This window comes from Neodiprion pinetum, chromosome 6, assembly GCF_021155775.2.
Source record: "Neodiprion pinetum isolate iyNeoPine1 chromosome 6, iyNeoPine1.2, whole genome shotgun sequence".
Classification (NCBI taxonomy): domain Eukaryota; kingdom Metazoa; phylum Arthropoda; class Insecta; order Hymenoptera; family Diprionidae; genus Neodiprion; species Neodiprion pinetum.
In genome coordinates this window covers 16,965,095-16,990,787 of record NC_060237.1, presented here as the reverse complement: position 1 = coordinate 16,990,787, position 25,693 = coordinate 16,965,095, and the positions used below count along the sequence as shown (strand labels likewise).

Sequence of the window (25,693 nt, the reverse complement as noted above, 5' to 3'; positions counted from 1 at the left end):
TTGCAAAAAAAAAGTACAAATATATGTACATATACATAAATACATATATATTACGACACACACACGTATATATGTATACACATATATATGTATGTCAAGATCATACGAAAACAAGAATTTAACCGTGGCAGTTACGATATAATATATTATTTGTAATAGTAATAATAATAATAATAATAATAATATTAATAGTAGAAATAATAGTGATAATAATAAATTATTATTATGAGTAAATGCAAATGTCAGTCAGTCAGCGTCTCCGCGTGTCTCCGCAAATATAATAATATAAATGTATGAAGAAACACGAGAAAAAAAAATTTAAAGATATATTAATATTAGATATATAAAATGAATAAAAATATTTTTGAGAGCGTCATATATATATATATATATATGATATGATATATGTATATGTATATATAGAGAGAAGATCGGAAAATCATTTGTTATATATAGTATAGAGAAGTATTATATTATCAATATGTATTATATGTATATAGGCTGCAGTAAATAAATTATATACAAAATATAAAAACACAATTATATAACGCGCATCATGACTCGGCGCGAGCAGTTTGCAGCGGCAGTTAAACGCGCGCAAACGCAAACACACACACACAAGGGCGCGAAAGTTTACAAGTTTACATACATAAGTGTATACATGATAATATTCAATGTTGTGTTTCCTTACACTCGGCTGTAAATAGACATTTCTTCATAGTACACGTTAAATTATACTTTTCCTTCTTTTCTAGTTCAACACACAATACGCCGCCTACAGCTTTTATAATATTCTTTCCTATCTATAATACGTAGTTTACTAGATAAAACCCTACTAATAAGTCCGTGTAATAACTGCTTCTTACAAGGTATAAACTCTCCCCCCCCAACCCCTCCAGATTATTATTCTCTCTATAATACCGTGCAAGCATATCTCTCCGTTTATAATACATATACGTTATCAGTCCAAAATCGGCGAATCAACCGCAATCGCGCCACGGAAATAACGCGATCAATCTAACAATGTCCTATTAGCTATATAGATTATTTTGTTGTGAATTTCGAAAACTGGAAAGTATAACGTAACCCAATGGTCTCGTGCACGCAATATATACGTACGTATAAAGAAATGTCAATCTGCGTAATTGTGTCGATGCATGATGTATGTATGCGTGTTCGTTTTATACGCAGCGATCGCTCGCAGTTGTCATGTGAATAATGCAATGATAATGATAATAATCATAATTTTAGTAGTAGTAATAATAATAATAATAATAATAATGATAATAGTAGCAATAATGGTAATAATGATAAATTTAATAATAAAATGTCAAATATAAAATATTTTTCACTACATATATTAATGCTTTATTAATTTTCATCGCGACTGCGTTATACTTTTTTTTTTCTTTATTTTTTTTTCAAATTTTTTTTTCCGTGTTTTTCTTTACTGCTGCAGGGTATTTTGAAACACTACGCACAACATTCAATATATAATAATAATATAATAACTATATGTATAATAATGCATGTAATATACATTATATAATTGCTATACTTTTAGGAAATATTAATTTTCATATTATTACTGAATTTTCTTAATTCACTTTATTTTCATTTCATTTTGCTGTCAAATTTTTTTTCTCCCTCTCTCTCTCTCACTTGCTTTTTGCATTTTCGTAAATCAATTTTACATCGCGCGGTGTTCGCGATTTTGTTTCGGATATCCGAGTAAAATGATCGACAGAACGCGCGTATAAACCTCTGTTAAAGAAACGAAAATACCTTAAATTTCAATATTATCAAACTCCTTTCCTTTTTCTTTTTTTCTTTTAATCTAGTTTTAATGTTATATTTTTATTTAGTTTTGTCTTCATGCTCTCCCTCTCTCACTTTTCACTCTCCCACTCCATCGTTCGTTCTTATATTAATAATAGTTATTATTCTGAAATACTGATTCTAGATTTGGGGTGGTTGCCTCGCTCGGTTATCGCAAATATACGTTCATGTCTACGCACACACACGCAGGCACGCAAACACAAATTAAATGTAATTATTATTATATACACGTAATAATGTCATGAGAGGTGCGTCGACGTGGCAATAACTATAATGTTAATATTCCAGCAATAGGTGCCTCGCCATTATAATGGCAAGAACAATAATGATAAAGATAATATATCTATAATACGTATATATATAATTTATACGGGTAACTAATATGCATATTCATATCGTGACTCTCATATGTTTTTACGTACGCGGCGAAACTTTTATGCATATTACATACTAAATAATGATAGAATTTTGTTTAATGGGAAACGCGTCGGTATATGTATATATATATACACACACATATGTATATATATTATAATCATGGTTACATTTTTTGCGGAGCAAACTGATAGCGCCGAGTGAATAAAAATAATGAAAAAAAAAAAAATTAAGGTAAAATAAAATAAAAAATCGATACCATCAATTGTATCAAGTTGTACAAAGTACACAGAGTTCGAATTTTTTGCCACCAGTTATTCAGTAACCAACAATAGGAAATATCTGTTCGATAATAAACTGCGTGTTACGGGTGCACGATATTCACGCGAAATTCGAATATTCACTGCCAGCACACGTCGTGTACATAAGTAGCCTTTTATGCACGCGATTTCAAAAACATGTTAATTAAAGAAAATTTCCTGCAATTCGTACCCGCGTCTCAACTTTCCGACCCTAAATAACGAACAAGATGTGAGATACGATTGGGTGTAATAAAGTGTCGCGAGCTCCGATCAGTTCCGGAACGCTTGTATACTCATTTATATACTTCGTCTCCTTCGCTCTTTATCTCCTTTTCACATTCCTTCTCTCCTTCAAACATATTATATCGTACTAAAAATCAAACAAAAGATTAATTTAGCGGAAAAAAGTACAACAACAAGAAACAAAAATAAAAGAAAAGCTTTTCTATGAGATCGAGTTTGTGGGCTGAGAGATGAGCTACGTTGTTTTCTTTCCCCTACGTCGTATAATGCGTAGGTGTCGTTATTGTTGTTGTTATCGTTATCGTTCATGTTGTTGTTGTTGTTATTATCACTATTATTATTACTACCACTACCACTACTACTGTTATTGTTTTTATTATTGTTACTACTACTAGCATAATTATTATTGTGGAATATAGGTATGCGAAATTAACTGCATTAAATTGTATACATAGATACTAGGATATATGTATATAGTTTTTTTTTCCCCCGGGTATAAATATACGAATTTACCACGTACATATAGTTAGAGCGTGTTATTATTTCTTTAAATATTTCTTCGTCCCTTCCACCCCTATTCGCGTCTCTGGACCGCACATCCGCTTCCTCCCTTGCATATATATTATACACCGTAATATTATGCGAAAAGTGAAACAATAACTTACGCATCTGTTCATCAAATGTTTCTATTACAAATATTGTGGGTTCTCGTTATTATTTTTATTATTATCGTTGTCGTCGGTGTCGTTGTTGTTATTTTTTACCATTATATCAAATTTCCCTCTGAATCCAAATGTACTATAGGCGGAATTCGAGTTCTATGCACAAGTAACCAGGTAATGTGCCAGGTTACGTTTGCTCTTCGTATCGCTATGCGACACTCCCAAGTTTTTTTAATCGAGAGATACGGCATCTTATACGTTGCAAAACCAGCCTATCAAAATGTGCACGGTAACGAGAATCAACATTATTCATGTATCATCACTTACTCCGACTCATTTTATGTACAGCAGTGGTTTGCAATAATGTCGATAGTGATGATAATGATAATAACAACAACGAGAACAACAACAACAATAATAATAATAACAGTAAAAATGATAATAATGATAAATATCTACCAATAATCTCTGTCGATTTAACTTTTATAATGTTGACGCGCGTCGGTTTTCCATGTTAAAATTTGAAAAGCGCCCGCGTTTTGTTTACCATCGTCTACGCGGAGAATAAACACACACCGGCGAAATATAAATCACGTACCGATCATCCGTTGAATTTGAATATATATTTTTATACAATAAAATGAGATAAAAAATCGAGATATAACAACATTGAACATATTATAATAATACTAGCGCAGTAATATATCGGATACATCAATCAAAGAAGTATATATATATATGTATATATATATATATACACACACATGTATAAACCTAAGACTGTAAACCCCAGACGTTTTTACTTATGACGGAAGATTTTTCGTTTAGAAATTACAGCCGTTCGAAATTGGTTCATAAAAGTGCTTCATTGGATTGCTATCGGATTGGCCAATTTCGAACGGCTGTAATTCGCCAATGACAAATTACCTATCAAAAGTAAAAAAAAAAAAAAATAAACGTTTCAGTCACACATTGGTAGCCTACGGGGGCGATAGTCCTGGGTCACCTTGTATACATGAGAATATATATATATATATATATATATACGCAGGTATATAATATGTACGCCTACACGCACGTCAAAGTACACGAGAATCCGTAATTTTTTTTTGTTTTCCTTTTTTTTTTCGTTTTTATGTTTCATACTATATATAAGCAAAAATCTAATTTAAATATAATAATGATAATATACCTATTCAATAGAATATAATAATATAGTAAATATAGTTAAATTAAGCAACAATGATCATCTATTCGTCTATTTATTATATTCATTCAATATTCCTATATTTTATTTATAATTCCCTTATACTTTAGTTATTATTCTTTGAGATATGTATCGTAGTTCATATCATATATCATAGCGTTTCCAATCTACAGTAATTAATGGAAAGTCGGACTGTGTCGCCAATATTCCCAGTTTTTGCCGTTACTATTTTACTAATTACTTTTCATTTCCCAATTTATTATCTTTATCCTCGTTGTTGTCCCCCCCCCCCCCCCTCTCTCTCTCTCTCTATCTTTCCGTCTGGTCAACAGCGTGTTCGCGAGTTCAACGTCTTTTTTCCGTACCTCTGCACCGCTTAGCTTCGTATTTCAATGCCGCTGTAAACTCTGTGACAATTCATCGGTAAATATGATATGTGGCGAGTTGGTGTTTCGCGAGTGAATTTTTTTTCTTTCTTTACAATTATTATTATTATTATTATTATTACTATTTTCATTTTTTTTTTTACATAACCCTTTAAGAAAATGGCAGTTATCGGTCACAGCCAATGGCTATTTATATATTCATTATATTTTATGTCCTTAATACGTATAATACGATTATCATTATAATATTACTTCGTGTTACACATACGTTTTTTTTTTTTTTTTTTTGTTTTTTTTTTCAATATAATAAATTACTTCTTAAACGAAGGTGTCGTCAAAGAGAATTAATATCGTTAAACGAGTCACGCAAATTCGCCACATATTATATTTCATACGATTAAATAAATCTTAACCAGTCTCGACGATTTTTATACGCCCATTTTAGTATATACGAAGCATTTCCGATTTTTTACAGGTGTGCCGGTAAAATTTATAAACGCACTTTGTGCACGCGTTATGATACGCATAGTACAATGCTGTGTAAATGTCACGAGTATTTTCGAACGGAGAAAAACTGAAGTCGCTAATGACGAACGTATTGGGGAATAAGAGATTTCATGCATTTCCTTGCGGGATCACCGAAAATTGCAAACACCTGTCAACTTCAGAAGGTTTTACACCGTCACGTTTTATATTCTTGTCAATCCTTTTTTTTGTCTTTGTCATGCAAACCCCTTGACGACGGGATACTATTTGCATTGTCTCTCTCAATTCATTACTCCTGGTTCTTCGCAAAAATTCAGCAAGTTTGACGAAATCTAAAAGTGGTCTAGGTATCCTAACCTCTTTCTATCCAACTCACAATCAGTTCAAACGCAAAGCCAACGAGTCTTTCCTATTGACCACCTTTCTTCTTTTTCAGTAATCAAAATAGACCGAAAGCTCATCTGCTTTTTCATAAATTAATGTTATCATTAATATTATTATCAACGCTGTCATTATAATTATTATTATTATTATTATAATTATTTGTTTGTCGTTCATTATATTATTAATATTATTATTTATAACTAGCTGCACCTAGATACGTACAAGTTGTATAAGCAAGTAAGTCTCACCGTCTGATGTGACGCCGAATACGGACGAAAAGTATATAAATGAAAGTAGAGATGAAAAAAAAAAAAAAAAAATCACCTCCGTAATTAATAAATCGCATGTCAGAACCTCGGCCAAAGTGAAGGCTGCCAAACGTTGAAGCTTGTTAAATTTTTAATTTTTTCAAGCTCAGCTTATTTTATTGTTGTTTTCTCTTATTGTTTGGATTCCTTGCGGTTTTTATTAATTTATTATAAAATCATTGTCTTATATTCTTATTATAATTATTATTGTTGTCATTATCATATTAATTAGCGTTGATCACTCAGGCAGGGATTTCCCTCATGTCTAGCGGAGATTCTAGACAAACTATCATGCCACGTAGTTGCCTAACAATCGAAGCTGCTCAGTAATATGTAGCAGGGGTGAAAATAAAAAAAAAAAAAAATAATGAACCGAAAAACGAGAGGAAGTTGAACGAAAAATTTACCTTGCGAAAAGAAAATAATAAATATGAAGATAATCGCCGCGTATCGAACGTATCCACTATGAAACGGGTCAAGTTATGCCTAAAGTTACTCTCTTTCTCTCTCTCATTCGAGAGACATTGTTTTCTTCCTTTCCTTTACAAGCATTTGTGTGCGTGCGCGTGTCATATAGATATATATATTTTCTATCAGAGTTTCACTCTTCGTCTTTCGACGGTGCGTGGTTATTACCATTCTCTAACCCCGTTGTAGTTTTCCCCACGAGCATCGGCAACCACCCTACGCCTCGTCATCTTTTTTTTCGCTATATACTTTTTTCGTCACTCTTTTCAAATTTTTTTTTTTCCCTATTCTCTTTTTTCACTTCAATTACACGTAAAAACTTCTTTTCGCACGCGCGATACGTATAATAATAATAATGTATAGAGATACGAGCATTTTTTTTTTTTTTTTATTACTGTTAATTATTTGTGTTGTTTTTTTTTTTTTTTTTTTGTTTTTTTTCACCGTTAATCTTTTAATTACTAATATATATTATATAATCTTATAGGTCTATATATGTATATATATATATAATATATATATATATAATATATATATATATAATATATATATATATATATATATATAATATATATGTATATACACGTATGCGTATATATATATATATATGTATATATATATATATATATATATATATATATTGAGAATTTTCATTGTTCATCTAAATTTTCACTAAAACTGATTATATTAAATTTTTTTTTCTGATTTTTGTATCATTTTCTTTGCATTTGCTCATTTCATTTTCATACTCGAGTTCAGACTTATATATCGAAGTAAACAACATAGGTATCATATCATGTATGCATGTTGTGTTTTGCGTGAGTGATGTACCATACATATTTACTACACCTATGCGTATGTATATAATGTATACCTATACAGGTGTCGAGTCGGATGGTCATTACTCTGGCACAATCCTACCTGTATACATGTTACTATACGTACGTATGCATGCACGCTTCACGACATCATCACATCGTTTCTGCCTTAATTAAAATTTAAAACATAGAAAAAATATATAATCCACTTTTGCTTTTAAACTTAAATAATATGCGACTTTTTCTTGTCTTTTTTTTTTGAGTTTTTTTTTTCCTTTCTTTCTTTCTTTCTTTTCGCGTATTTCTAGTATGCATTGTTCTTTCTCGCTTATCTTTTTCGAGCATCCATTTTCTGACACATACACATACACATATATACATATACACGTAATGTATATAATTGGTGCAATAATGTAAAGAGCTTGGGTGCTCTGCGAGGGTAACGAGAAGAAAAACGATCATCGATGTTGTGGGGAGAAAAAAAAAAAAAAAAAACAAACAAACAAGAAAAACGTCATCACTAAATCACACCGATAATGGCGGGTCAATTACGCGCGCGCACACATACACACACACAAACACACAAATATAATAAATATATATATATATATATAGAGGTAAATATAATTATGAAGTCGTTAGTTTCTATGAAAAACAGCGTAATATATAATTTACGTAATACGCACACACACACACATGTATACATACATACATACATACACACATATATATATATATATATACATACATATATATATATATAGACACACACACACACGTTATGTCATGTTATTAATATACTATGTGCATACATACTTAGATATTATATACGTAGCGGTAAAAAATATTTCTTTCACCGATTGGATATTATTCGAATAATGTTAAGTATTCTCGTCGGAGCTGCAAATTGAGCATTTTTTATATACGTTTACACCATTAGCAACGAGTCAAAGCATATCTTAATGACTACTACCTTTTTTCTATTCAAATACTTTTATTTTCTATCTGTGTTTTTTTTTTGAAATTAAATTATTATTATTGTTGTTATTGTTATTAATTTTATTGTTATTACCGAATCATTATCATTATTTTTATTCCATTTTTTTTTCAACTCCCGTCATTTTCCGTCGAATGGTTTGTTAATTTGCCTCGTTTAATTCATTTCATTTTTTTTTCTTTTCTTTTTTCCTTTCTTTTCTCACCCCCAAATGCTACTGTAAAATTATATCATCTCGCCGATAAAATAGGCGAATTTTAGCAAATGTGGCTCCGAAACAGAACCTCTTCGTCATATTATCTTTTCAACATTGAATTTCATCTCTTCGTTTAGTTTTTGTCACGTTTGTATAAACATATACATATGCAAATGAGTGTTTTGTGTGTGTGTGCGTGTATGTGCGCGCGCGCACATATATGCGTTTAGCAATCGGGGGGGGGGGGGGGGGGGGGGGGTATCAAAGTTCTATATACATATATAATACGTCTCTCTTCAAAACGAAAGGTCTACATGCATTAAAATTCTAAAATATTCATTAATTATCATTAGTTATTACTTGATTATTACTCTAGTCAAGAATACACTCACGGGTTAAGGAGTGAGATAAGCCCGTTCGCAGCCTACAATCCGTCCACTCGTGATCCGTCACCATTTTTTATATCAACAATAGTTTACAGTCGTAGTTTTCCTTCCTCTAGCCCCCTGCCGAATGTTCCGTTACACCCGTCCGAAAAACGTCATCCCCTCCATATACAAAAATCGACAGACGCGCAAAAATACAAAATCTAAGACTCATCCGACGAAACATCGTGCACGTTTCACATATACAATTTAATATCTAACACGTGTACGTGCGGGGGTGTGTCGTACTACTCGTAATTGTCGAACCATGTATGCAATTTCATAATAATCGGATACATATAGATATATATATAATGTTTAATACTCCGTGTGCGGAGGGGACATGTGTGTATAAAGAGCGTCATAAACGTGTGACATGTATAGTCGACGATCGTGACGGAAGCGGGATGGTTAAAATACAGCGATCGTGTTGCCGACGAGTCGCACTGCACGCTGCAGCTTATTTCACCCTCATTAGAAATTGTGTGTTCGAGATGAGGTGGAAATGAATTGGAATAAAATAGAAAAGAAAAAAGGAACAAAAAAAAAAAAAAAAAACCATCCGTACCATGTATACAAACGATATGCATGTAAACAAATAATGGGTAATATAAAAAATAGATTTAAATGGAATGAAAAAATCGAGATTTTCTTTTAAGCTGACACATGATCGCTATTTTTTCAATATTATAAATATAACGTACAAACCGGCCGGATCAGGAAATAATGTACAACAACAAGTAAACAGCGGCAGTGCAACTCCACGCGTGTATAATAGAATAGTAATATACGGTAAGAAAAAAAAAAATAATAACCTGGATTGATTGCAGTTTTCGTCAATTTTTTCTTTTTTCTTCCCATACATATATATTTTTTCTCTTTTGACCGCGTACGTATCGGTACGCTTACTGCATCGCCAGATCGTATATCTTATTGTGAGAGTAAAGGAAAAATTTAACATATAATAAAAAAAACAAAAATAACGAAATCCGGTTGAAGTCAAAATAAAACAACTAATAAAAAGATCAGGGGCAAATATAGATAATGTCCGTTATTAAAAATTACCATTACTTGAGTGTTTATTATTGCTGTTATTACTACTACTACTACTACTACTACTACTACTACTACTACTTCTACTAATACTATACTTGTTACGCTTCGCCGAAGCCTTCCGAGAGAGGAAATTTTCGTGAGAATATAATAAGAATCGTCGTAAGTAGACGTACCACCGAAGTAATGAAAATACAGTACACTGCTGTACAAAATAATAATAATAATAATAACAGTAATAATAATATTAATAACAACAACAACAACAACAACAACAACAACAACAACGAGTTGTTAACCCACTATCCACGGCAATGTAATATGTCAACGTGATCGTCGCGGTTGTCGTCGGCGTTGTCGTTACTGTGATTTTTTTTTTTTTTTTTTTTTCAAACCACCTTATTTTATCATATCTATCGTAATATTACATCGTATATTTAATTATATATTTCGTTGTATCGGGTTGTGGCGGGAATTTGCAGCGACGGTTCATGAAGTCCCCCTGCAATCGGTATTTTACATATACACATATATGCATATATTGTGTGTACGTTTCTGTGTGTGGCTGTGTGTCTATGTACATACATACATATATGTATACATGTATGTATAATTACACACATATCCATACATAATAATCCAGTAGTATTTAGTAATTATTATTGGCAGCAGCGTTGCGAAGGCTATGCGATATATATATATATATATATATATATATATATATATATTAATAATTAAATTATATATATATATATTATATATATATATATATATATATATATATATATATATATATATATATATATATATATATGTGTGTGTGTACACAAACACACACACACACACACATGCACATGTATACACGTATATATACATGTGTATATATGCATGCATATTTTTGAATTCTGATAATTTTTTTGTTCGTCGGTTCTAGAAAAGGAATATTTTACATTGTGCGCGAGTTTCCATTGCTCGGAGGCAGCATTCTCATTATTGTTTATTGTTTATTGATTTATTTTTTCAACTTGCCGTATTCATTAATATTATTATTAATTTTTTCCTCTGCCAGAGGGGGGCAGGGGGGTTTGCTTCGTGGTGCTGGCGATGGGAGGCTAGTTATATGCCGTGTATCGTATATATCTCTCCCTCTTTCTTTCTTTCTTTCTTTCTTTCTTTCTTTCTTTCTTTCTTTCTTTCTTTCTTTCTCTCTTTCTTTCTTTCTCTCTCTCACTCTCTCTCTCTCTCTCTCTCTCTCTCTCTCTATATATATATGCGTATGTGTTTTTGTCATTTGCTTATTATTTACTGTTGTTGTTCTTTCGTCGTGAAAACGAATTTTACAGCGTACATTATAATGATTGTTGTCTTGGTCAATGTTTTCATTATCACCCGACAACAATATCGCACATGATGATTGGATGCTATATGTGAATACATGTATATATAATATACCCTACATTACAAGTATGAATATAATCACACAAACAGCGTCATGAGAATCTCATAATACTATTATATATCTCAGTTATAGGTACTCGTCTCGGCGATGTTTGTGGTATTATCGATAATAAACGTACAAAATGTAATTATAATCGAAACTAATAAGAGGTAAAAAAGAAAAAAAAAAAAAAAACAACGCCCAATCGAACCGAAACGAGACGCGACGTAGCGCGGTGCAACGAGAAACAACAACAACAACAACAACAACAATAATAATAATAATAATGAAATAAAAATAGAATCATAATTTTTACTCGAATGGGAAGTCAAAAAAAAAAATAAAAATAAAAATAAAAAAAAGAATAAACAATCGTAGAGGAAAATCGCTCGACAAAGGTTATACATACATGGCGAGGGATGATTGGAGGGGGGTAGGGGGGTCGCGTCCTCGCGTCATTTATGAGAGTATGCGGAGAGCCTGAAGCACCGGTCGCGAGCAGACCGGACAGCACGGATTGGGGCTCTCGCAAACGCGGTTGCCACAGTCAAGGCAGAATAGATTGTGGCCGCAGGGAACGAGGGCCGCGGTGACCTCCTTGTCGCCGCAGACGACGCACTCGCGCCTGCCGATGCCCCCGCCGAGGAGGGAGTCCGTCGGCGAGGCCGGGCTCGCCGAGGCCGGTGGCGAGGGTCTCGAAGGCAGGGCGACCCCGGGGAAGGACCAGATCGAGGAGGCAGCTGCCTGGGACTCGAACGACGGGGACTCGCCGAGGCCCTCGTCCCGCTCGAGGCCCGCGCCCCAAATCGCTACGAGGTCGTTAAGCCCTGGGGCCCCGGAGCTGCTCGAGGAACTGCTGCAGCTCCCGCTGCTCGAGAAGGCGCCGCTCGAGCCGTTCGAGCCGTTGGAACCGGGCGGATCGAGGCAGCCGAGGATCGAGCCGAGCCCGCCGAGGCAGAGGGCGCCGAGGAGGTCCGCCTCCTCGAGTCCTGGGCCCGATCCGGTCCGGAGGGCGATGTGGGCCTCGATCTCGCGCCTCGCGGCCTCGACGCTTTCCGGGAGTCCCGTCACCTCGAACACCGGCTCCTTGTCCCGGCTCGGCGTCACGATGTAGGTGTGCGTCTGGTGCTGGATCCTCTTGATCGTCGCCCCCTTCGGCCCGACTACTAGACCCACGACCCTGTAAGGTACTCGAACCTGGATTGTCACGTGCCCCGGGACTGAGGCCGGCGGTCCTGGAGGGGCGCCGAGCAGAGCTCCAAGCGAACTCTTCCGCGACGCCCGGATCTGCGAGAAGTGCTCCGCCGCCGAGAGGATCTCCCGCTTCGCCCTCGCCACGTCCTCCTTGCGCCCCGTAACCACGAACACGGGCTCCTCTCCCCGGACCGGCGTCTTTATGTACGTGTTCGTCTTCGCGCGGAGCGCCTTGATCTTGCAGCCTGGAACAGGAGAAACGGATTGCCGAACATTAATCTCTCGTCGTCATATAGTCGTGCTTTTCGCAAAATTTACCCACAATCAGATTTAACGGACAACCGATTCTCTCTCATCGATTCTCTCATATTCGGTGAAAAACGGCGGCGGGGGGCATTACACGTTGATACGCGCAGAGGGAATGGTGAAAGTTGGCGAGCCGAGCGAGCTTTGTGCCTTTGTCGTCGTCTCGTGCAGGCTGGCCATCCTGACCACGTGCCAAATACTGGTTGTAATATGCAGGCGATGAACGTTTGTTCAGGGTAAGAAAATCTCGAATAATTGAAGGAGTGGCAAACTTTTATCCTTGACCGCAGCCTTATCTCGCCGATTAGTAGAATTCGATTATCACGCTCATGCACAGTTGGCCACTCAGTTTTTAAATTTTCATCGCTTCCTCTCGATGCATCAAGAATAAACGCGCCCCGTTGTCCGAATCAAAAGCTACGTTGACTGAGATAAAGCAGTTTAGAAGATTTTCAAAAATGTTATCCACCCCATTGACGGAGAACACGAATGGAAGGATGAATCTGAACAAATTCCATTAAATCAAGCTAATTCGAAGATACGTTAACAATTTGAGAAAAGTTTTTAGGTATATGATTGTAACGTTCGAAGCGATCAAACTCCGGTGGTTTCAATCCCATTCTGATGTTATTGGAATTACTTTCCTCGACGTAAGAATCACCAGAGACTACAGCAGATTTCTCGATCGTTTTTATAAGCTTGAAACATTTCAACAGACTAAACCACTTGAGCTTACTCATTTTGATCGTTCTGATGATGAAACGCTTTTTCAAATTGTTAATATCTTACAATTCGTTAGTGTTATTCGCATTTGCTTAGATTCGTTTCAACTACACACCAGGGAGTTTTACTATACTGTTGATCCTTCTCTTTTCCGATGCTTCGATTCGGATGGTCGAGGCCATTCATCCTCAACGAGAAGAGAAATATTTTATGTGACAAATTTGTATAAATTTGTATAATATAAAATATGTCGCAAAGTTTCAAGTATTTTCACAGAAATATCATTCGTATAAAAAGGCGTCTGAAGCGCGTTGCAAGCATTACAGGAACAAAAAAAATGACGTAAAGGCTATTAGGCATTTACTATTACAAATGACTTGTACGCAAGTACAGATAGACGTAGATGTAATCTTAAAGCTGGGGAGTGATGCCTAAAAATATACCCTGTACACACAGACGTCGAAGAACTAACTGTCGATGTACCAAAATACCCGCTATATTAGGGAAGAATAATAGAAACAACAGACGTTGGTCTCAAGTAAATCAATCCACCTATCTATCCGCGTGTATCATATAACTATCCATCCGTCCATTCACGCGTGCGTGTTTAACGTTTCCAAAGATATATCGTACGTCCAATCAGCGACTGACATCATATTTGGAAGATTTTTTGTTTATTTATTATTCCACTCCTCTCCCTCGCACTGATTCGGAGAAAAGCAAACATTTGTCCCGAGAATAGTTTTCTGATGTATCCAAATTTAGCTACAAGTATGGTTTTATCCAGATTACGGTGAAGTAGCCGTGTTATTTCTCATCGAAATTTCAACGGATGCAAAGGCATGATTTACCCATTTTCAAATTCATGTTACTCGGAATCAAGCGATTTTGCGAAATATTGAGCATATCGAGTCATCCGTGCTCGTCTTTGTTTCGAAATGAGCACATTTCGTTGCAGAGATAATTTCTGCACGCAAGAAGAACCACTTTTTGTTTCATTTATTGCGGAAGTACTTGACCGGTACCTGAACGCGGTCAGGTGAAAAAAAAAAACGCCGAGGTCAATAATTAATAAAAACCAATTGTGTGTCTGCACTTCTTGCACCGAGAGCAATTTTCAATTTTTATTTACCATACAATGATCGTCAACTATTGTCCAGGTGCAAAATTAAAATGACATTTCTAGCGATATTCTTTTCGATTATTCAAACCGTTACTGTAACGGCGCGCATTTTACTAGAATCTTGTAGCAACTGTAACAATTGAAAATGTTCTAAAAAAAATTCTCTAAATTCTATTCCCCGGTTTCTGGGATTCCTCGATTCCATGGTCGGCTGGTCTCTCACTTGAAGAAGATCCCGATCCTCGCAGGATGCAGTTTATATGGTGTTATAAAGGGAGCCGAGTATAAGTAAGGAGGTCTCGACCCGGTCTATGGCTCGCAGACTACCTGGCCTTGAACGGGCAATGCAGGTGAACCACTCCCTTCCCGTCTCTCTTGCTCTCTCGTTCTTTTTCACTCTTTCCGTCTCCCCCGTCCTTCCCCCACCGGACCATCGACTCGCTCACTCACTCTCTCTTTTTCTTTCTCTTTCTTTATTTCTATTGTAATCAGCTTTAGGTTATTATTGGTTTTTTAAACTATCTTTTGTAATTTATGCCCCAGGTGTAAACTGAATTTCCGTCTATTTTATCAAGTACGTCATTTCCTCCTATATTCGTGTGTTTACTTTTACGCCATCTTGCACTGCTTTATTGATTTCCCCAATTTGCCTCCTGTATTATAAATATTTCAAGCGATCCGAGATAGCGGACTTGTTAGATCTCCGAATTGGTTGCCGTATTCAGGCCGGTGTATGGCCTCCTGTATTCTAAAGCACGTGTATATAGTGAAACGCCACTCCCGTTGTCCCCATTCATTCATAACATTCGTATAACGCACCGCAGTGCCACAGACTATAGACTGTTTGTTATCTTATACATATACAATATATTTACGTACAGTATGTATGCAGAGGAGCGGAGTGGAGAGAAAAAGAGAGAAAAGCCATGCCCTGATATTTTGATGCGGTCGTACCGTGCCTTATAGCTCCACGGATTGAAGGTACTTTGTGCATGCTTACAGGTGTTTGTGACCAGGCGCACAAGCATGTACGAGACTTTTACACCATCCATGTGATTGCACGTGCGGGTCAATTCGATTCCAATTTCATTCAGATTCCTTTTGCAACGATTATGAAGGTCTTAAAGACGCTGGCATCGCCAACAAAGATTTCTTGAATTACGTGGTATATGTACTGCTTTTAATGGTTTTTAAAAGGTGGCGCCGTGTAATGTTGTTCAACGTTGGGAGTCATACGAACTTTTCAACGAGTCGTTTTCGGCCCATTGTATTTTCATCAACACACATCATTTTCTAATTTTCCTTCCGTTGTAAATAATACGATACCATCCCACCTCAGTGATTTAAATTATTCGGAAAGAGAAATATGGATGATGACGAACTTGACAAAATTTATATTTTTCAACAAATAATACGAACCGTGGAAGTAATGCGACGCATACATTATTTAAGTTATGATAATCTTCAAACTATAATCTCGAAAATCCGTTGAAAAAAAAAAAAACAAAAAACAAACCATATCCTCGTAACACTGTGTGAATTTTTTGTTTACATCTCCCTTCGTCCAAAAGAACGTAGAGAAAAAAAAAACAAAAAAACAGACAGATGTACGCCAAGAGCTGGAAGAACGGGTCGGTGTGATTCACGTGCATATAATACGGTTTATAAGGCGAGCGTACAACAAAAGTAATGAAAAACTATACATCTAGAGCCAAGAGTCTCGCGGACAATGGCCACGCGGAGAGAGCCCCGCGGGCTTCTTCGCGTAGTTGGTCGTCGGACTTCTCCTTCGTCCGCAGGTCCCGATTCTCGGGTCGGTCGCACCTCACCTTGGCTGCGGCCCTTCAACCGTCTACGACCCACGCCTCCTCCCCCTCCTCTTCGCCATGACGCTCCGTCCGCTGCACTATTCTCCGATGCACGTTCACCTGCCCACGGATCCCTGCGTTACCCACGGCGCGACTCACTCTCCGTCTTCCTCTCGTCTTCCTCTTCCTCTTCTCTCTTCCTTCTCGTATGCGGGACGGGGGACGGGGGACGAGAGAGAGAGAGAGAGAGAGAGAGAGAGAGAGAGAGAGAGGCTGGTAAACTCTCCTGCAGTCCTGGTCTTGAATACTGCATACTGCACGCTGCACCGAATGCCTAAGCTTGGACTTCTCGAAAAGTGGTCGCTCTGCTTTCAGAAAGAGAGACGGAGAGAGACGGAGGCTCGACGATGGGAAGCACGCGATGGATGATCCCAGCCTGTTAGGTTTGGACGCCAACTCTTCGCGTGTGTAACATAGAGCCACCACCGCCTACGGACGTGTGTGTGTGCCTTCTGGTTAAGCCCATTCCATCATTTCGCTACTTTCTTTGAAGGTTATTTAGTGTTTCCGGAATATGATCGTGGTGATCACCCCTTGTGCTATGACTTCCTGACCCATATTTTGTATTTTTCAGGCAACAGTTTATATATGAGAGAAACGCGAGATTCCTCAACTTGTAAACGTTCGCATATGTTGGTGAATTCTATAGTTGATGAAAATTTCCGAGAATCAGGGTAGGTAGGTACCGAAAGGAAACTCTGAAACTCAGCAGGCTGAATACCCGATTCTGTGCATGCGAAAAACAATTCAACTCTTACAGTATTATTCGTTAATGCCTCACTCCTCGGGCTAACTTGTTTTCGGTTCGAAAAATACTACTTTGATTCTATACGAATTATGTGACAATGCATCCTATTCTCTCACGCCAGTCTCGGTCACATAATTCGTATAGAATTGAACTCGTACATTGTTTCGGACCGAAAACAAATTAACCGGAAGAGTAAGACGCCAATGAATATCACTGTACGCCGAAATGGTATATAAAAAAAATTTGCATCAATGCGTGACATCCATAAACCGCGTTTCACAGCTGAAACTCGAGATGGCCAGTCTGCGCATGAAAATTCGAAAAAGCTCACGCATGCGCGGTTGGATGTTTAATCTGCTAAAATTCGCCATTTCCTGACGGTATAGCAAACGAATTTATAAACACCTGTGTACAGAGGGTGAAAAATGTGATTTTGAACGAGCATCGCCAGAGTTCCGCGGCATCGCTCCGACCGACCAAGTCGCATCTGTATCCGACCCAAGGTTGAACTAGTTGTTGTTGTTGTTGTTGTTGTTGTTGTTATTATTATTATTATTATTATTATTATTATTATTATTATTATTATTATTATTATTATTATTATTATTATTATCATTATTATCGAGGAGTTTTCTTATCTCCGACAACCTTGTCTGTACGTTGCTCGGCGGAGCACGATAAATGCGCGTATATCCGATGTAACGAGAAGCCGTGCGTTGTTTGTGTGACGAATTATGCAACTTCAGTTCCATCGCGACGCAGTATGAGAATGAAATTTGATCGAATCTTAAAATTGTGGGAACTGCTGGTAGTTGGCGATACGAGCGGCGAAAGGTAATACAAAGAGGAAATAGGCCAACTAAGCTGGAAAAGCAGAAGCGTCGTGGGCGGAAGGTCGGGACGGGGCCAAAGCTGCAGCGAAACAAAGAAAAAAAAATCAAAAGAAAAAGCCTGACCACGCAGATCTTCTACGTCGAAACAGCATAGAGAACCGAGCGATTATGCTTCTCGGGATCGAGAGAACGCCCATCGAATTCCTCAACGGCCTTTTCAGTTTCTGACCTGAAACCGCGAGAGATTCTCGGTTTTTGTAGTCCTCTACGAAGGGCAGAGTGAGTGAGTGAGAGAGAGTGATAGAGTGAGTGAGTGAGAGAGAGAGAGAGAGAGAGAGAGAGAGAGAGAGAGAGAGAGAGAGAGAGAGAGAGAGAGAGAGAGAGAGAGAGAGAGAGAGAGAGAGAGAGAGAGGATGGTAGGGAAGACAAGAGAAGTGCACGGTGCCGCGTTTTCACCCGGAAAGCCGAAGGAGTCGAGGAAATTTGTTTAGGACGCTGCTGCAGGGAGTTGAAACAGTGCCGCGCGATAGACGCCCGCCTCTCTTTCTCTCTTTCTCCGTCTCTCTCGCATCCGAGAGAGCGTCGCGGCCACTCGGCTGTCCGCCGTCCGGTGGACCACGCGAGGCATGCAGGCAGCAACGGCAACAGCAACAGCAACAGCAACAGCGGCAAGCAGCGGCAGCAGCCGCCGCGCTTCGCCCGTTCTCAGGCAGGTCAGTGATACTACTGCGTCAAGTTGAAGGCCAACACCCCCACAACGCGTTGCTCCGGCTCTCGACAGCGCCGAGGCTGCGATCCTATATATGTATTATAAATACGAGCGAAGCCCGATATCTCGTGCTCGCCCCGATCGTTCCGCTAAGTCACGAGATAATAACACGTGATAACCGACGTGTACGACGAACGACGTGCGACGATACGTATTTTGTATTGAACGGTTAGGATTTAACTGTAATTATGTGTATATAATAACGAGAATCGACTCGCGTTCGATTCGAAGGCAGAGAGAGAAAAGAAGGGAAATAAAGAAAGAACCGGCCAACTAAACTCCATTCGTTGAACCGGGAACACTTTATCATCGATCGCTTTGCGACATTGTTGACTGGTCCCCACGTGACCGTAGGTATAGATTCAATGGCACGGAAATTGGTAAACAGTGAGAAATTCATGAATTTACGTAAGATTCTCTCAATATCAGGTTATGAGCGGAATGAATGGCTAAAGCAGTAGAGACACAACAACCGATAATTCGTTTACAATGTCTGCATGTGATCAAGTTGAAATGTGACGATGAGTACCGTTGACGTAACGAAACTTTGACAAAAATCTTAGGTACTCTTTTGCAAATGCCAAATGACTTCGAAATAGTTGAGATGGCAAAATCCGATTACGATATGCTTTATTGCTGTTTACTTAACATTCCAAAATTGCGAAATAACGCGTTTTCCGAAAACTGCACCGTCAATATTACGTAACGAATTTCAACCTCATTCCCCACGCATCGCGAAATTCATGATATGAACAATGGGAAAAAAATTTTTTGCAACGTCGTAGATGGTTTAAAATTGACAAACAAGTTCTTCTCTCTTACGCACTATACTATTCTAATCACAGAACAAGAATATGTCGCGCTTATCGCCAGATTCAAAAACTTCTCCAGCATTTACTCACGGACATTTAATTCTCGTAACCTTTCGTCTTAAAGTCGTACAAAGTGTGAAGCAAAGCCGGGCAATAAATTACAGCATCTACATTACAACATTCGGGGACGAGGCGCATTATGCGCGATGCCAACGGATATTGTGACATTTGACAGGGCGGGCCGACTCGGGCTGCAGGGGAACCCGGCGGTTGACTGACCAGCAGGCTGTCATTGACCGCAGGTCACCTCGGAGCAATTTGAACAACTCGAAGACGACGCTGGTATCATCGCTAATGGCATAGTGCCACGACGCCGCTTCGCAAATGTTCCACAAGCAAGGCTCCGTACAGGCATAGGTGGTAGCATCCTCGGCGAGGCCCGCCATTATGGACCCCAGCCGCAGTGCGTCCGTCCATCTATCCATCCCTCCCCCCCCCCCCCCCCCTTCTTCGCCCTCCTCCTGCCTTTCGGCAAATACGCTGCATATCGCGGAGCAAGACTGCTGCACGTTGCGTGATATTACTCGTGTGTTTTTTCGTTCTTTCCTTTTTCTTTTCACAGACTCTATGCAGATTGTATATATCTAAATGTGTGTGACAAAATATGTACAGATTATGTGCGATACGCGGTGTACGACGGTTTCTTTATGGTCGGAATTAGGTGGATCATTGTGTGAAATGGACTTTGATAAATGCGCGGATCGAATTACGGGTTCGGCAAATATTGTGAAAAGGCAGCTAATTTAACTTTACAAGTTTTGCGCAGTAAATACCGAGCTACCCTAACGGGAATTCAGAAAATGTGGACAAGAGAAAGTTTTAGAGAATTGGAGAGAGAGAGAGAGAGAGATAGACAGAGACAGAGCTCTTCAAATTTTCTTGGGTAAAATTTCACCCCTGTCGGAGTGGCTCGGTTTTTACTCCGAAAGACTGACATTTCGATCCGCAAAATTTCGAGAATACGGAGAAACTGAATCAAAGATGTTTTCTAACGGTTGCATTTGGAGTCAACATTTTTCTTCTTTCAATTCATCCCGATGATTCTTTCTCAGTAGCACAATGAATACATCTGTAGAAACAAGAAATGATAGCCAAAAAAAAAAAAAAGGAAGAAAAGACAAACCACGGTGAGGGTTAATATTGTCGTGTTAAAACAAAAATTCTAATTGATTGAAAGTACGTTATCGCCGTTCTTGAGGTACGAAAAAACAAAGCACACCAAAATCCTAAACTGTACAGGTATAATCTTGTGAAATCATACAGACAAGTTTTATAATACAGGTTTGTAAAATTTCTGTTGTAAAAAATGTATCACTTAATCTCGTTTGCCATATATTTCTCATTATTGAAACCGTACAAGAAAAACGTGCGATGTGATATATATTACTGTCTTAGATTATTGCAACATTTTTTCTTGCTGGAACAAGGTCTGAAATTTTACAGTGCCCCATACCGTGTCACTCATTTCTGATTAATTAAGTAACGTGTAAAAAAAAATACAATTTTCGAGAATAATCTAAATATAAATAATAACATATTTGTTTTCGTAGATATTGAGAGCTCGGCTTTAGCCCGCTTGTTCGAACAAAAAGTACTTGAAGATCCAATTTTGCTAAAATTCGGCTTCAGGTTGCTCTAACGTAAAAATAATAGGTATACAAAAATTTTAAGATAATTTGCTAATCTGCAAAATTATGTTCGTGTAATATTTTATAAGGTGCTTGCAATTATTTTAGAAACTTCCTCGAGAAACTGTGTTGAGGATATTTTTTGCCACTTCAGATTTAAATAGGAAAAAGTCACCTGCAGGGAGTTACCTCTCATACACACGTGAGTTGAACACATCGGGATGATTTTTTTTTTTTTTTTGTGTTTTTACAGCAAAAACAAATATTCGAACCTTGGTTGAGGCAAAAAAAAAAAGAAAAGAAAAGAAAGTTCATCGCTCTGATTTGAAAGAGTCTAATTTAGACGCAGTTTCGATTTTCGAACGAATCGGCACGGTCTCGGGTTCGTTGGCGAGCACACGCCAGGGTTCCTTATACCCGTCGACAGAGAGGCCGGAGATTCTTGTTCTCCAAATAGATCGATGACACCCGCAGGAACCATCCGACGCTCCCGCTGTGCTCCCTTCGCTCTCTTCTCAGCGTCGCGGTGGTGGTCGCAGACTCTCGCTGCAGCGCCCGGTTGTCGCGTTTATCGCGGATGCAACCGGCCCAGAAGCGGAGGGACGGACGCCTCTGAAATAACCGCGAGTCCGCAGCAGACGACGGAAGAAGACACGCGGCCGCGGTGCATTGGACGCAAGAACGTGGGTAACGGCAGCCACGCAATGTCCTCGACTTTGTTGTGTGCGTGCGAGAAGAAGTTAAGAACGACGCGACGCGACGCGGACGCACGTCGGTGGGGGTCGACACTATATTAAGATTGAACTCCACTGACACCGACGCCGTCACCGTAGCCGCAGCCTCGAGAAACTAGCGGATATTATTTATCGAGCCGTAGGTGCAGTCGTTACATCCGTATGTCGGGTACTGCCTTCGTTAGTTACATCGTGACAGGCGTCGGCGATTACGCCGATGACTGCCAAAGTGCAAAATACTCTTGCAAAACAACAAACGTCGTAGTTTTATATGCACCATAAATATACCATAGAGTAGTTCGTTTCAACCCTTTCAGTCACGGTGGGATGCTCAGCGTCCTGCCTCAAAAATTTACGTGTCCTAGCCTTTTCACACTTTATTTACAACTTTATATGATCTTTGTTACTTTTCGTAACTCCAAAAACCCCCTAATTACAAGTTTCGGTCAGAATCGTCGACTTTTGATAGTTTTTTCCATTTTACATCCGCCATATTGGATCTGCCATCTTGTATTTAAAAATTATCAAATTCAGACTTCAGATTCGTGATCAGCGATTCCGAAAACCCCCCAATAATAAAATTCAGGCCAAAATATTGAGTGACTGAAAGGGTTAAAGCAAGAACACTTTTTTTTCATGTACCTAACTGAAGTTAAATTTTCGACGAAACTTTATAGATCCGAACTTGACGATACATTGATTTTTGTTTCAATGTGCTAAACTTGCTGTATATAACAGAAAAAACAACAGATTTAGATCACATTATGATAACCATCCATACTTTATGTACACCGGGTTAAGTGGTGGAAATTATCGGCAGTACAAAAGTTGTGAAAACTTCAAAACTTTCTAAAAGAGCAATACTCGAAAAGCTTTACAGTGGAAACTTTTTCTGCAACGGTTGAGAAAAGTCACTCGTTCTACTTTGGCAATGATAAAAAAAAATGTTAATACTTGAGTTAATTAGTGCAAAAAATTGGATTTCAAAGAGCCCGTAGGTAGACCAACACATGCTTGCAAGTTACATTGAGGAAAAAAAACAACGCCTACGAAGAGGCAACCCGACTCTCTGCTCGCCTTCTGACGGCATGCTCGGTTGCCTATCAGTAGGCGTCTTTCCCCATGGCGAAAGGAATTGTAGGCATAATATATTCTTCGTGCGGTGTTCCCATAAAATAAAAGTATACAACAAAGGTCCGTTGGTTAATAACAGATCAATTGACAGTGTCAATTCTCTGTTCAACGATCCCATAAACACGTGAATTTATCGATTATACGCAAATATTGTTTTACTGCTAACGAAGATATTATTTTTGCAAATTGCACAGAAATTAATCGCAGAAAATAGGAAATGGAATTATTAAAGGCGTGTAATATTTAATCATCACTTTAAGATCAAATATTTACTTTTATTTAGAATGTAGACCAATATGTGCTCGAATATGTGTATGAGATGATTGCAGCGATACAGAAACTTTTCGTGGCTCGTATTAGAATAATAATAAAAAATAAATAAAAAAAAATACGATCTTGTCTTTGATCTGGAATTTCAACGAAGATTCTCAACGAACCCAAAGTTTCAATTGAATCTTATAACGAATTCACGTTACCATCGTTAGATGTACAAAAATTACGAAAAGTCGAAGCGTTCGGTTCTCGACGTTTCGATAATTCTCCCCCTTTCCGATCGAGAACTCCGTATCTTTTGCAACCCCGGCGCGCCTGTGGGGTTCCATTATATTTCCACGGGGTGATTACCGAAGGGACGGCAGACAAACACCGGCTCCATGCGAATGACTCAACGTTAGGGGTGTATCAACTGTGCCATGGTCCTAGCTACAGCTGTCGCGAGAAAAGGAGAAAAACGAGAGAGGAAGACCGAGTGATCGAGAAAGGGAGAGAAATATTACCAGAGCCTGAGAATATGGATGGTGAGATTGTATCGATTCCGAACCCCGCGCAGCGCGAAGGTCCTCGTGTATAATATAAATAAAACAGCATTGTTGGGTATACATACGGGTAGGGATAAAGGGCGCGCGCGTGTGTGTGTGTGTGTGTGTGTGTGTAAGCGGCGAGCGGAATATCAGACAACCACCCTCTAAGCTCCAAGAGACTGGCGCGACGCATTGTCGCGTGACGAGTTGAATTTTAACATAACGACACATTAGGACAAAAATCGTCACGTTTTGCGATTATTCTAAAGTAACTTCGCAGGCGTTGAGTTTCATGGACGATATCTTATTTCGATTTACTGCAGTACTTAATCCCGCAGATAATCGTAAGGTTGCGCAATACCGATTTTGCCTAAAAACACTTACGATTAGCTACATCAACATTAGAAAGTTTAAATTCATAAATATTTCTCTTCTTTATTTCTCTCTCTTAGCCCTGTTTAGTCCCTGCTCTTAGAATATCCCTTTCATGTTTTCTATTTTTCCCGTTTAATTAAAAAGCCTTTTGTCAAATTGTTAACATCTTAGCTCGTGTTATTCAAAGCTGAAATTCATTTCTATTATCGTTGCTTCATTCGCGTTCACCGTCATTGTCAAAAATAACATTGTTGGAGATTTTTTCAACGATTTTTTCTCTTCTACCACCTTTTGATTCATACTCTGGGTTCTATTACTGTTTAAAGCAAATAATATTAAAAATTAGTAATACGATGGCGGTAAAGCTCGCGTGGCTAAAAAAATTTCTCATCGATCACACACATTTTTGACCTTACAGGGCACTCGAATTTCTCGAATCGTCGCATATATTTCCAAGGTTTGTAAGGCTTTCCGACCAGGCCTTGATCAAACTTTCCTGTCAGGTTCAAGTCAGACTTTCAGACCTCCTAGAGGCAAGGAGCTAACCTTGTAGTTGTTCAACTGTGATCGCTGCATCTGAGCTACCGTCATGTTTCGGATTTTTTTTTCCTTGACGAACTTGATCCAAAAAAACGTCAGTAAATATCCACTTAACCTTATTTTCTCTCGTAAAGAGTGCGGACCCGCACGTCGCTCGTAGTTCTACAGAGCTCTTCAAGTGAAGACTGAGGAAGGGGGAAGAAATTTGAGTCTCAACAGATCGTATGGTAGCAACAAAGAGCCACATGACACTTTAACGTGCCTTTCTTCATCCTTTTTTTCGTCTTTCGTCTTTGTTCCGCGAAGCTTATATCACAAGAGTAAAGCAGGAAGCTAATGTCCGACAAAATTCAAACGTCGTGATAATCTTGCAGACATTTTTTAGAATATAATTCAAGTATCGAAGTATGCCTAGTTGAACATATGGTACAATTTAAGAAAAAAAAAAACAAGCTAGTA

At 38.2% G+C, this 25,693-nt stretch overlaps 1 protein-coding gene across 1 annotated transcript in view; it reads right to left on the bottom strand.

The window, feature by feature from the left end:
- Positions 1 to 11,831: 11,831 nt before the first annotated feature.
- The window catches only part of LOC124221763 (RNA-binding protein MEX3B), a 41,424-nt gene continuing 27,562 nt past the window's right edge, over positions 11,832 to 25,693 (bottom strand). Inside the window, exon 2 of the mRNA XM_046632048.2 lies at positions 11,832 to 13,026. Within this exon, the coding sequence (XP_046488004.1) occupies positions 12,047 to 13,026 (980 nt within the window). The 3' untranslated portion in view covers positions 11,832 to 12,046. The remainder of the gene's footprint in view (positions 13,027 to 25,693) is intronic.